The sequence below is a fragment of the Seriola lalandi genome, unplaced genomic scaffold, assembly GCF_002814215.2.
Source record: "Seriola lalandi dorsalis isolate HSWRI2012SDOR001 ecotype SW California unplaced genomic scaffold, Sedor1 jcf7180002054767, whole genome shotgun sequence".
NCBI classification, from domain to species: Eukaryota; Metazoa; Chordata; class Actinopteri; order Carangiformes; family Carangidae; genus Seriola; species Seriola lalandi.
Genome location: NW_019525320.1, coordinates 1,340,294 through 1,352,788, shown reverse-complemented (window position 1 = coordinate 1,352,788; position 12,495 = coordinate 1,340,294). Strand labels below are relative to the sequence as shown.

The following is a 12,495-nucleotide window of genomic DNA, read 5'->3' as shown; positions in this document are numbered from 1 at the left end:
AATATCCGGAATTTGAAGGTTTCCATTCATAAATGTTGAATTTTTAAGTGTCTGAAATAGTTTTACTTTACTTTCTAAAAACTGATTGAGTCTTATAATTCACTACTCGAGACTTATTAAGAGACTTATTGATTTACTGTGGTTTGAAGTGAAGTTGGACAATGCAATTTATCCCTCAGCAACTACTTTATTCACTACCTTGAATATGTTTTCCTAATACTCATTACATTATAATTACATTCAAAATATTTAAAATATTTTTCTACTTGCACTTGGACCATGCACACTATTAAACATAGATCTTAACATCTGATGTTCTGTATATACAATCCACATAATAACAATACAAATAGCAGTAGCAATTGAAATATCTCTACAACATTGAGTTCTGTGCTTCTGTCACTTTCAGCAAAGGCTGAAAAACTGAGAAATGAACTGCTACACTAACTGCAATTTGAGCAGTAATCAATTCAACTCAATTCAACACATCAAAGTATGCAGGTATGCAAGTATGCAAGGGAACCTGTCTGCAGTCTGTCTGTGTTGTGCGTGTGTGTGTGAGATGGAGAGGCACACACACACGCAGATGTATATATACATATATCCACACACGGAGACTCCATCACCCCATCTCAACCTCAGAGCAGAGGAGGCCAGAAGGGGACGAGGGAAAAAAACGAAAATACAACAATGACCTCTCTTTTCAATCAGGGTGGTCAGAGTGTTTTCCCTCATTAATCATACATTAATATTCAGACAAACATAGCCTGTTTTTCTACCTTAGAAAAACACTCCTTTCTCCCATCTCTCTCACTCTCTCTCTCACCTCTCACACCCAGTCACCTGCTCCTCCTCCACTGCACACACAGTACGTGTTAAGCTGTCTAGCAGTTAAAAATAGCACAGCACACAGAGTGTGTGTTAACAGGTACTCACCTCTTACACACACAGCATGGTTAGGTCCTATACATACACACAGACACGCACACACACATAAATACACACATGCACAGCAGCGGCTGCATTAGCATGGGCTGAAACACCCACGCTCCCCTCTGACAAAATCACCACAGTGACCAAACACCCGGCATGGGTGGATATCCCATCAGCCACCGGCAGCCCAGCGAGGGAGTGTCCTTGCTAGAAACGCTAAGCCGACAGGCCCCAGATGTGCACACATGGTCGCATACCCACAGACGCACAAACACACACACGCAATCATTCGGACTGGGCACAGCAAACAGAGGCCGACAAACACACGCAAAGACAGAAAAACAAGAACACTGTGACACAAACAATATCTGGAGGCATGCGCAAACACACAACCCACACACACACACACACACACACACACACACTCACACACACTCACACACACACACACACACACTGACAGAGAGGTAGAGAAATTAAAGGCTAAGAAGATTTAGGAGTTAAAAATAAACAAGGCAGGAGTGAGGAGCACAGAGCAGACTACTGCTCGCCCTCCTGGCGAAGGATACAGACACACCTGTGCTACACCCACGTTTATTGGAGGCCTGCTACTTTTAAATTCTCAATCAATAAAACTGAGTCTCCCAGGAGTAAGACTGAAAAAATAGGAAAGATGTGACTTGGCTCCAAAATCAGCAAACACGATTGGTATTTCTTTGTATTTTAATTGAGAATTTTTGAAGAGCTGTGATCAAAACTTCTGCCTCATTAAATTATGTTTAAATTCCGACGCACAACAAGCTCACTGCATGTCGCATACTGTCGAATAAATGCCAAATGCGAAACGCTGCATACAAAACACAGAAAAATGGCAAATGAGCAACTGCGGTATGAGCATGTGCACACCCAGGAACACACACACACACACACACACACACACACACACATATACACACAGAAACAGAGTCAGATTGTAAAACTGCATGGCTGTACAAAGGCTTAGAGCTGTCCGTATGTTAATCTGGCCCATTGATAAGACCTGCTGAGCTGCTTTCTGCTGCCACACTCGAGATAATACAAACACATTCACAGGTACACACACACACACACTCACATACATACAGACACATACAAATACATGCAGAGACAAATATGATTAATTAATCTCATCACTGAATATACAAATGAAAATATGAAATACATGAAAGAATAGATCAAAAATGCACTTAAATAATAATATGGAAAAAGCAAAATCTGTATTGGTACTGAAAATTAAATGTCTTGTTTTTAACGAACCATCACTCACTAGACTGTATGGTGGTAAAATTTCAAAGATCCTTCTGGGAGAAATCTGACTTAGTAATTGTTTTGAATTATTAATACAGAAATGCATTTGTGCATCATAGCAATATATCAATATTTAAAAAAACACCTCTAATGTTAAAATCACTTTGATACTTTAACTGAATGCTACAAATACATAACCTGGGGCCTTAAAAAATATGAGGAAGAAAAACACACCTCTCTCACATGCATGTTTTCCAGCTGTGCTTCGGCCTCCTGTGCTGCCATGGTGATGATGCCTGTCCGCTGTCCCCGACCCCAGTGACCCTGACCTTGACCTTGACCTTGGCCCTGAAGCATCTCCAACAGCCTCTGGATGCTCTCGTCCCGAGCGCCCAGCGTCTGCTTCTGAGAGTCGATTCTCATCTCCATCTCTTCCATGGTCTTCCTCAGCAGGAACAGCTCCTTGGCTTGTCGCTCGTGCTCCGACTGCAGCCGGAAGAAATTCTCCTCTGACTGATCGGCAGGAGGTGGAGAGGAGAAGCCGTCACACCCAGGCACCTGGCAGGGGCTGCAGGGCCGGAGGGAACTAGAGGCGGGCGCTGCCGCCGGACCTTGGCTGGTACTGTAGAGAGGCTGATTTGGGCAGTTCCTTGGCCCAGGCTGAAGGGTGTTGGCTGGGCTGATTCTCTGCATGGTTATTGCAGTGTTACAGCCATACCCAGGGCTGTGAATGATGATGTCAGCTTCCTGTTGCCTTGGACTGTAGGTGTTGGATGGGCTGGCTCTGGGGCTGTTCTTCGGCCCAGGACTGTGCAGGTTGCTGGGGCTTTGTCTGGGGCTGTGACCAGGACTGAGCCCCCCTCTGTGGTCCTGGTCCATCTGGAGTTCGCGATAGGAGCTAGAGTTCCCCTGCTGCCGCTGTTGCTGCAAACGACTGTTCATCTCCCTGTGAGCCCTGAGCTCCTCCTGAAGCTCCTGAACCGTTAACGGAAGCTGCTGCAAAAAACAAAGAAAGCTTGAGCCCCCATTCATTCAATAGGCACACAAACATACCACACACACAAAAATTCCTAAACACATGATGACAAAACATACAAAAAATTGACTGTATTGCTGGGTACATAAAACAAACCTTGTTTCTTCTGATATCCCCATGCTGCAGCAGAGAGATGTGACATAAGAGAGACACACACACATGCATAAAGCCAAAATAGAAAGCAGACAGAAAAAATAATACTCTAAATATCAAACCATTATGTAGATTACTTTAGTTTGTACAGTTGTTAGGTGATGGTCACATGCTTTGGCCACAAGGGGGCGACATATATCTTCAAACCACAAGGAGAGGACAGTGTGTACTGTAACAGGGTGCAAAAATGACTGTGGTTTGTTTGCAATGAGATGAACATCAGAAGGGGGGAAAGACAGGGTAAAGGGTGATGGTACTCCACATGAACGCATGAAAAATGTCCAAATTTACAGAGTAACTCCAAGACAATCAGAGTGACAGCTACTGCCTAACTACAGAGTGGATAGACTGATAAAACAAATACATTTCCCCCACAGTTTCTTAATTTACCGTTGTATAGAATAGAAAACTCTAAATCTTGAGATCTTTGCCTAAAATTAAATACATTTTTGTCCGCTTGAATAATGTTTTTCTGCACGAAGTGAGTTTTGTATTGCCGGACCCATCAGTGCATGAATAAAGCTTATTTATTTGTCACCACATTTATGACTAAGTGACAAAGACAGTCCCCGATACAGAAGTGCTGAGAAAAACACATTCTTGCTGTTGCTGAACGTTCCAGTGCAAAGTAATTCAGAATACAATATGTTAATTTACATTCACAGCTCACATCTCTCCTGACTTGGAGATAGAAATTCAGTCTGTGCTTGAAAAAGGGACACACAGCATTCTTGATGATTGACTAAGCAAAGTGAAAGAATGCTGTGAGGAAAATCAAATAAAAGGAAAAAAAAAACACACACACACACACACACACACACAGTACCATACACAACATAATGTCAAAATATTAAATGAAACAAACACAAAATGGAAGTTAAGCTACTAATCTTTTCATCTGTGTGAAGGTGTTACTAATTTTTTCTCCTCTGCTTGAGTCCAGAAGGTGTGGAGCACCAAGGACGCACAATTGAGATGTAGGAGGGAGGCGAGGGCGACCACGGATAATCAATGCAACAAGCTAGCACTGAATATCAAGTCAGAGTGGGTGGACAATCCTCCACACAAACGCGCGCACATACACACACACACAATCGAGACTGTAGACACAAATGCATATGTACAAATGTACACACTATGCATACGCATACACACACACACACACACACACACACACCAAACAAACAGATGGTTAGGGGACACCTCTGGTCATTGCAGTTGAGAGAAAAGGTGACATTCTTTATGCTAATGACAAAGTTCTCTTGTCAGACTGAACTCTTTCCCGAGTGTCTCAAAGGGCAAAAAAACAAGGGAAAGGACGAAGGAAAAAATAAAGAGCAGGAAAGTGATAATCTGAAAGGAGAGATGGGAGGTAGAGGTGATAAGGGAGAGAGCGGTCATAGCAGATAAGAGTTAGAATAGCGGTGTAGCTTTTCTGTTTTCAAACTACACTAGTAAATGAAAGAAAATTGTCTTTTATTCTTATTTTATATGATAGAACTGTAAATATTGGGACAGAAAATGAAAGTTGAATGACAAAAAGGGTCAGTAACAATTTAATGAGTGTTTGCGATTGCTATCGAAGCTGCGATCAATGTCAACTATGTCTGTAAGAAAGAGACAGGGAGAGAGAGTGTAAGAAAAAGACAGACGGAAAAAAGAGAGAATACAGCTCAAATGAAAAGTCGATGAATTGACTATTTTGACAATAAATCATTTTTCAAGCTGAAATTCCAAAAAGTAAAAATAGCTGTTTTCAGCTTCTTGTATGTTAAGATTTCCTGCTCCCTCTTTTTACTGTTACTATACACTGAATATTTTGGGTTGGTTGGACAAAGCAGGACGACTGAAGACATGACTTTGAACACAAAAATGCAAAACTCATAATTAACTTAAATTTTTCACAGTTTTCTGACACTTTAGCTCCAGCAGATGAATGAAGATATTTGTTAGAAGTAGCCCTAACAAAGAGAGTCATATGACGTTTTATAGTGAATAATGTTTTGCTGGCAGGACGCACGAGCTAACATAAAGCAAAGTGACTTATTTGGTTACATTAACAGAACTGAATGACAACTGATACTAAAATTGGACACATTGTTTTTCTGTATCAAGTCATATTAAAGATGCTAGAAGTGTGGCAGATTGTATGAATTAAAATTCAGCGGAGTGATCATGAGTTCAGCGTGAGGACAAAAAAGTAAGTCAGCTTTTCTTTATATTCAGATGACAGGCTAGAGGGGCTGGAGGACGCGCCATCACATGTGCATTTAATGGAAGAGTGCAGGGGCAGGATCTTTTCTTTTTATTTGTGTAATGGCAGCTGTTTCAAATGGACCTCAACCCCCACCACCCCCCCCCAAGATTTTTGGATCACATTAATGAAATTAAGTAACTATATTGTAATTGTATTCATACGGGTCTCATAAGCTAAATAAGGGTTATGGGATCATAAATCTAGAGGTAAGGTACACTTAGTAGTTTCAGTAGACAAACAAAGATAAAAGGAGAAACACATGCAGGTAAAAACACAGGGCAAGAGAGTGAGTTGGTGTTGGAGAGACAAATGAGCTGATACTTAGTAAAAAAAAAAAAAAAAAGGTAATACAATAGTTGTATGAGTCTGTCACCCGCAGGAGCAGAACAGAGATGAACACATCCATCTATCACAGACAGGGCCAAGTCAGGACCAGCCTGTGGATACACAGAGACTGTCCTGCTCCATTTTAATGCTGCAGACACAAGAATCTCACTGATAGTAGTTCAGTGAAAAAAATACATTTATTGTCTATAAATCTCACTGAAATCCCTCTGGCAGCTTTTGTGGGTGGTAAAACAGTGTGTGTATCTTTTTGTGTACCCGTATTTGAGTTGTGCGTGCATGTGGCTTTCTCTTCAAGAACAGAACAATCAGGGGTAAATGCAGATCATCATGCAATTTTACAGATAAATTCTGTTTAAAGGAAGTATTTTGTATCAACCAAAACTCGGTAAAGAGCAGCAATTATTATCTTCCTGAAAGAGCAAAGTTGTTCTATTTTAATTTTTTCAAACTTTCTGTTTTATATTTTTGGTTTCCAAATGAAAAGATTGTGTGTGTGTTGGTGTCGAGGTGTCCACACACTCTATGACAATGTGAGATGAAAGAGCTATAAATACAAATGCAGAGGTGGCTCCTTGGTTACAAGTAGAAAGAGTCAGATGCAAGAGTGCAGATATAATTAAAGTTCTTGTGTGAGAGAGGTGAAGAGCAGGAGACAGCTGTAAGGGGATTCAACAGAACACACACACACACACACACACACAAGCTGTATGGTGTGAAAGAGTCTCAGAACAGGATGAAATATGTCTTATATGGGTTTCCAGGTATTTCCCTCCAGAGCAACACTTCTGTTTTGGCAGCAGACAAACACAGACACACAAGGAAGTAAAATGCCACACAGACAAATGGAGAGACAGGATGTGGGCAAGATAAAAAAAGCGAACGACACAGAAAGAAAGAACCGATATACAGTGCGTATGTGCGGTGAGACAGACAGATGGATAAGGCCTCAGACTGAGTGGGCCAGACTCCAGGGAGAGGTAGCACAGGATAGACATGGTCACTATCCCTTCAGGAGTAGCTGTGAGCTTTTTTAGAATCTGGTTAACACTTAAAATGGCTGCCACTAGGGCATGTTCCCATGGAAACACAGACAGCGCTGAGCCTGGCAAGCATCTTTACAAATGAACTAGACAGAAACCTTCCTATGCAACCTTGAAGACAGGAACAAAAGGTATGATGTGCAGAGGAGATGGGCGGGTCGACACAAAAGGCTGTGTGAGCAGACAAATCAAAGAGTTTCTTTTCAAACTGAAATTTCCACCATTTGAAAATTGGGATGCCTTCTCTGCTGGTGTGACTCACTGTTTGATACTGAACTTGTTGTTGAGCATTGGATGGAATTGTTTGCGTTTTGTTCACAGCAATTTGCTCAACGTGGACATGATGCATTTTTTAAACAAACTCTTCAATTTGTCAATTTTCTCACCTGCAAATCCTCTTGGTTCATCCTGTATTGGTCCTTCAGAACCGAGGTCCTCACACCCTCCTCCCGCCTAACCCCCTTGTCTCTCTTTACATCGGGGCTCCAGAAGTTGACACTGTTCAAGCTGGGGCCTGTCCTTCCATCCCTCCCTCCATCTAGTTCTCTCCTCAGGTTGTCATTCTCCCTCTGCAGCTCCCTCAGCTGAGACTGGAGATCAAATGTGGAACCCTCACCCCGTCCAGCAGAGTCCAGTGTCTGTGGATGTCTGCCAGACTGGTGCCGCAGACTGGAAGTCCTTGCAGAAAGCAAGGTTTGGTCTCCATAGGGGTCTGACGGGTGATGCAGCCCAGAGGAGGTGATGTTTGGGCTGCTACCCATAGCTGTTGTCCGGCCAGTGTAGGAGGAGCGGCTGGTGCTCCTTCCCAGCGTCATAGTGCCTTTGGGGTAGCCGCCAGAGGGTTCCAAGGAATCCCGCTCACTGGGGTACATGGTGCCTGAAGTGGCATAGGCAGCGCTCAAAGACTGGATATTCTCCATAGACATAGTTTTACCCCCAGGTGCTGTCGCTGAACCACGAGTTGCTCCTTTGTCTGCTGCTGTGGCAGGTTTGCTCTTCGAACTTGGCCTCAACACAGGCCCTTGACCTCCTGTCAATTTAGGCGCAGGTGCAGGCGCCCCCCCTGACACAGAGCCTGGCTCTAGCCCTGAGCGGGAGCCTGGCGCTGAGCTTGCAGCCTGTTTGCCTTTCCCCTGTTTAGGGGACCGTGAGAAGCGTGAATGAGATGTGCTGCCATCAGTTTGCCCACTACTCTTTGGGCCAGCAGACAGCTTGCCAGGTGACGGCTTGGCTCTAATATTTAAAGGCATTTTTTTTATATGGCAAAAGTGGACTTCTCAAAGGAAACTGTTAAAGTTGGGAATATTTTCATGTCCCTTTATGGAACAAGGATGAATAACAAGGTTTTGAATAAAGGCCACCTCTCAGCCTCTCAGTTTTCAGAGGTCTTGTGGTTTCAGCTACAGTGCAGGACATCGTGGATTCTAGACAGGTAAAAAGTAAGACAAAAATTGAGAGAAAGACAAATCATAGTACATTTCCCAATATTGAGTTCATATTTTTTTTTTAAAACGCCTCATACAGTCTGCATAACTGTAGATCACATCTTATAAAATTCACCAAATGTCTGCATTTATAGTCCATTTACATTCAAAATCTAACATAACACTACATTCGTGTACATGTATATCTAAAAGGAAGTTTAAAAATGCATTAAAAACCGCATTAGATTCTAATTTGGGCACACAACACTGCGTGCCTCTTCATTCCTTGATTGATCTCTATGATACTTATACAGGGTTGGGGGGGGGGGGGCAGCTGAGGTTGATAGTGTAATTTTATTGGCACGATGTGGCTGTTTTACTGTTCTCGCCACGTCACAGAGCGGTTTGCAGCCCATCCCAGGATGCCCTCCATGCTTCAACCCCACAGAGGAATTATTTTCCTCATAAAGGTGGAAAGTTTATGACCACCAGTCACATGATCACAATGATCAGATGTCCCTCTTGAACACAATGAAGGTCACATGTCTGAACATGTCTGCAGAAAACTGCCAGGGATGGATCTGGCTGCAAAAAGATTCTCTCCCAGATGTATTACAAGAGAGGACATAAAGGTGTGACTTGGATGAGAATTTATGGCTAAATGCAGAAGACAGGGTTGAATACCACTGTGGAATTATGATATTTGTTGCTATGCTACACATGAATAGATAGTGAATATGCATAGTTCTGTATTGCATTATTGGAATTGCTTTAGTTTTATTTTGTGCACTTGGAATTACTCTATGTAGAAAAGGCAAAAATAAAGCAAACTGAAGCTTATTGCAGCATTTCTGATTCATTTCTATGACACATCCTGTAAGGCAGCACCACCCATGCAATAAAGAGGTGCCATTCTTTTTGTGTAAAAAAGATAACACAAGCAGCATCAAGAATGGTTGATAGGACTGGTAATTGTATTATGCTTCTATTGACAATATAAGAGGTTACATACTGAAACCAAAACAACTTTTTTATTACTTTGCTTTGAGCAATATAAACATGTTTTCTCCAAAACCATTTTTTAGTTAACAAATTTTCCAAAACTTCTTAAACGTTAAATGTTGTCTAAACACTTCAGCTGTACAAGAACTTTGCCTAAATTCAAAACATCAATCTAAAATTGGTACAATTATCATTTAATTCAGGAACTGTATGATCAATAATTAGAATAAGTAACCAAGGCAACAAATCTGACAACACCAACTCTAGCCCCACATGATTCATGGGTGATGACTAAATAACTAAGACTTTACAGACTTTAAATAGTGAATACCATAATAAGTTGCAAAAAAAGTTAAAATATGGGTTAACAGGAGCAGGGTTGGGAGCCTTCCTTATTTGGAGTTCTGAGAATGATGCAAGGACAGGAAAACAATGTCTCTAACCACCAGGCATCTTAGTGGTGCAGCATTGGCTACTCTTTGGCCCTTTCTGATTATGTCATTATGGTCAGAATACCTTGCACAGCCACAGTTACCAAAGTAGATGGTAAAAGAAAAAAGAGAAAGGCACCGGCTGGACCATTTCAGCACCATGGACAGCACTACATCTACTCCTCATGAAGCACATGGATTCTAATGCCTGCTCAGGTCTGAGGGAAACAGGGAGAAAACTGTGTAATTGGCTACACCCAGGGCAGAATGAAGAGGGAATTGGAAGACCAGTCTTTACTATCTACCATCCCTCTGGGGCACTGGCAAAGTCATCATCAGAGACTTTATCAGGCTGTAGACACATCAGTACCTTAGGCTTCAACTAAAAATAGAGGACAAAAATAGGCTGTTGGAATTTAGGCTAAATCATACTTGGAAGGTACAGCATGTTAATACTGTGCACATATGAGCACAAAATCAGCATATATCATATTATGTTTCTATGTCATACTAAATAGTATAGAGTCATTTGTTGTCTCTGAGGTTTAAAAAGCCATACATTAATACAAGCAGGTAAAAATATCCTCAGGGAATCAAAGTAAGCACAACCTAGTCTGTGATGGACCAGATATTGGAGACTGTCTGCAAAGCAGAGGCAAATCCAAATCATAATCCCTCCTCTAATCCAAGAGGATTGGGTGCTGGGAGTCACTGCACAGGATTCAACTGAGAGATTGGTTAAGTCTGCTTGTCAGTCATAACATAGCTGTCAATCCCTTATCCATCATTGTTTGAGACAATGAATTCATCCTAATGTTCCCAGCAATGGAACCATCAATTCCGTGCCTAATTTTGGTACATCAGATGTAAAAATGTATATATAAAGTGAAGCTGATAATCAATGACGTTGATTAAAATGAAACAACAAAGATAACTGTGTCTAAACCCTTAAAACAAACATGTTAGCTTGCTACTACTAAAGGTCTGTCTATCATTTGCATTAAGATGGAGAAATCATAAGTCAGTGTGGCTGGTCAGATTCGATGGCGCCAAGTTCACACAGCTGTGTACCCCTCCCATGGCAAACCACACTGACAGAAAGAAAGAAACTGACACACAAAGAACGGGCTGATGAAAAATGCAAAAACAAAATGCCACAAGTAGGAAACGCCTCACTTCACCGGTCCGCGAGCCTCTGCACTTACTTCTGAGTTGGCAGCCAGCTGTTGCCGCGAAGAGAAAAGTCGAGTCACCACCCAAACTGCAGTAGCATGAGTCGTTAATGTGCATGGTAATAAATTGTCCATAAGACCCCCTCTGGTGAAGCTCAACATGCTGCCACCCTAACTATCAGGCTCACTATAGTTAATGAGTGGCACGAGTAAAACGGTCGTTGTGCATGTGACTATACGCAGCCTGGACACAGACGCCCGAATAACTCTACTACGACCACGGCATGAAGGATTAGTTTCTTGCTCATATGCACACGGCTACATGAGTTCGAGCTAGTACCTTACATAATAATTAATCTGCCGCACAAACTGAGAGCGCACAGTTTCATTTGTTCAAATAATGTGGTCAAATGATGGCACGGAGTCCAGGTGTGCACTCAGCGTGTGCTCTGTAGCTTACCGGACAGGCACCTCTCCATCACCGTGAGGTATCAGCCGTACCCTGTCCGACCTCGGCGCAGGCTCCATGATCTCATCGGCTCAGCTCTCTCATGACCTGTCCTGCCATCGGGTCCGCGTGGGCGCGCTCTCCCAAGCTGGCGCGTGCGCGACCTACACGGCGTGGTAGGGCAGCACAAACAGCAATGATTGGAGGGTTGCTATTCTTTTTTTTCCCCCACACACCTACATGAGCGTTAGTTGGGCATGCCGTTTGCATGGCCTTAGCAACACTAACCTAAATTTAAAAAACCTCTTGCGTGTAAATGCAAGCGAATAAATCAAATGCAATTATATTCCACTCATTTCCCCACATACCAGACAACAATATCCTGACGGCCATAAGTAAGTGAGTTTGTTTACTATAGGCTAACTGTAGAGACTTGAGAACTAATCTAAAATAACACCTGGTGACTGGATAAAGCCACAACTAGTTTTGAATAAGCTGTGAACCCTGGGCTAACTGGCAGTCCAGCAGTCTTTGGAAACTTTACAATGGAACTGCAGCTGTTTAGTATAGTGTTCATCATATTATCATATATCATCATATTTTTGGTCAGAGGTTTCACTCTCAGAAAATAGGTGCTGTTTGTCAGTCGCAGTCCTAGATCATGAGACAAAAAATGAAAGTGGGATCCCAGTCTACAAGCTAAAATAGATGTGCAAGCAGCTGCACTCTCACACAGCAGGTCTTGTATGTATGACTTTTTATTTTTTTTTTTACTTTTAGTATCTTTATATGCACCTGTCACTTAGCATTGAATCTCCTCTCCCCCTCCTACAGCTTTCTATCTTTCTGATGTTAATGTCAAACTGGTGTAATGACACAATAGCCCTGTCCGAAGTTTTCCCCTCAAACTTCTTCAGAATGCATGGATGACAGTTCTTTCACGTTGGATGCAGCTGATTAAATC

General features: G+C 42.2%; 1 protein-coding gene across 1 annotated transcript in view; it reads right to left on the bottom strand.

Annotated features, from left to right (window-relative positions):
* The window catches only part of LOC111669049 (ERC protein 2), a 147,464-nt gene extending 138,991 nt beyond the window's left edge, over positions 1 to 8,473 (bottom strand). Inside the window, exons 1-3 of the mRNA XM_087179000.1 lie at positions 7,441 to 8,473; positions 3,353 to 3,376; positions 2,455 to 3,216 (exon numbers count right to left, since the gene is read on the bottom strand). Coding sequence (XP_087035126.1) covers positions 2,455 to 3,216; positions 3,353 to 3,376; positions 7,441 to 8,304 — 1,650 coding nt within the window. The 5' untranslated portion in view covers positions 8,305 to 8,473. The remainder of the gene's footprint in view (positions 1 to 2,454; positions 3,217 to 3,352; positions 3,377 to 7,440) is intronic.
* Between the last annotated feature and the right edge of the window lie 4,022 nt (positions 8,474 to 12,495).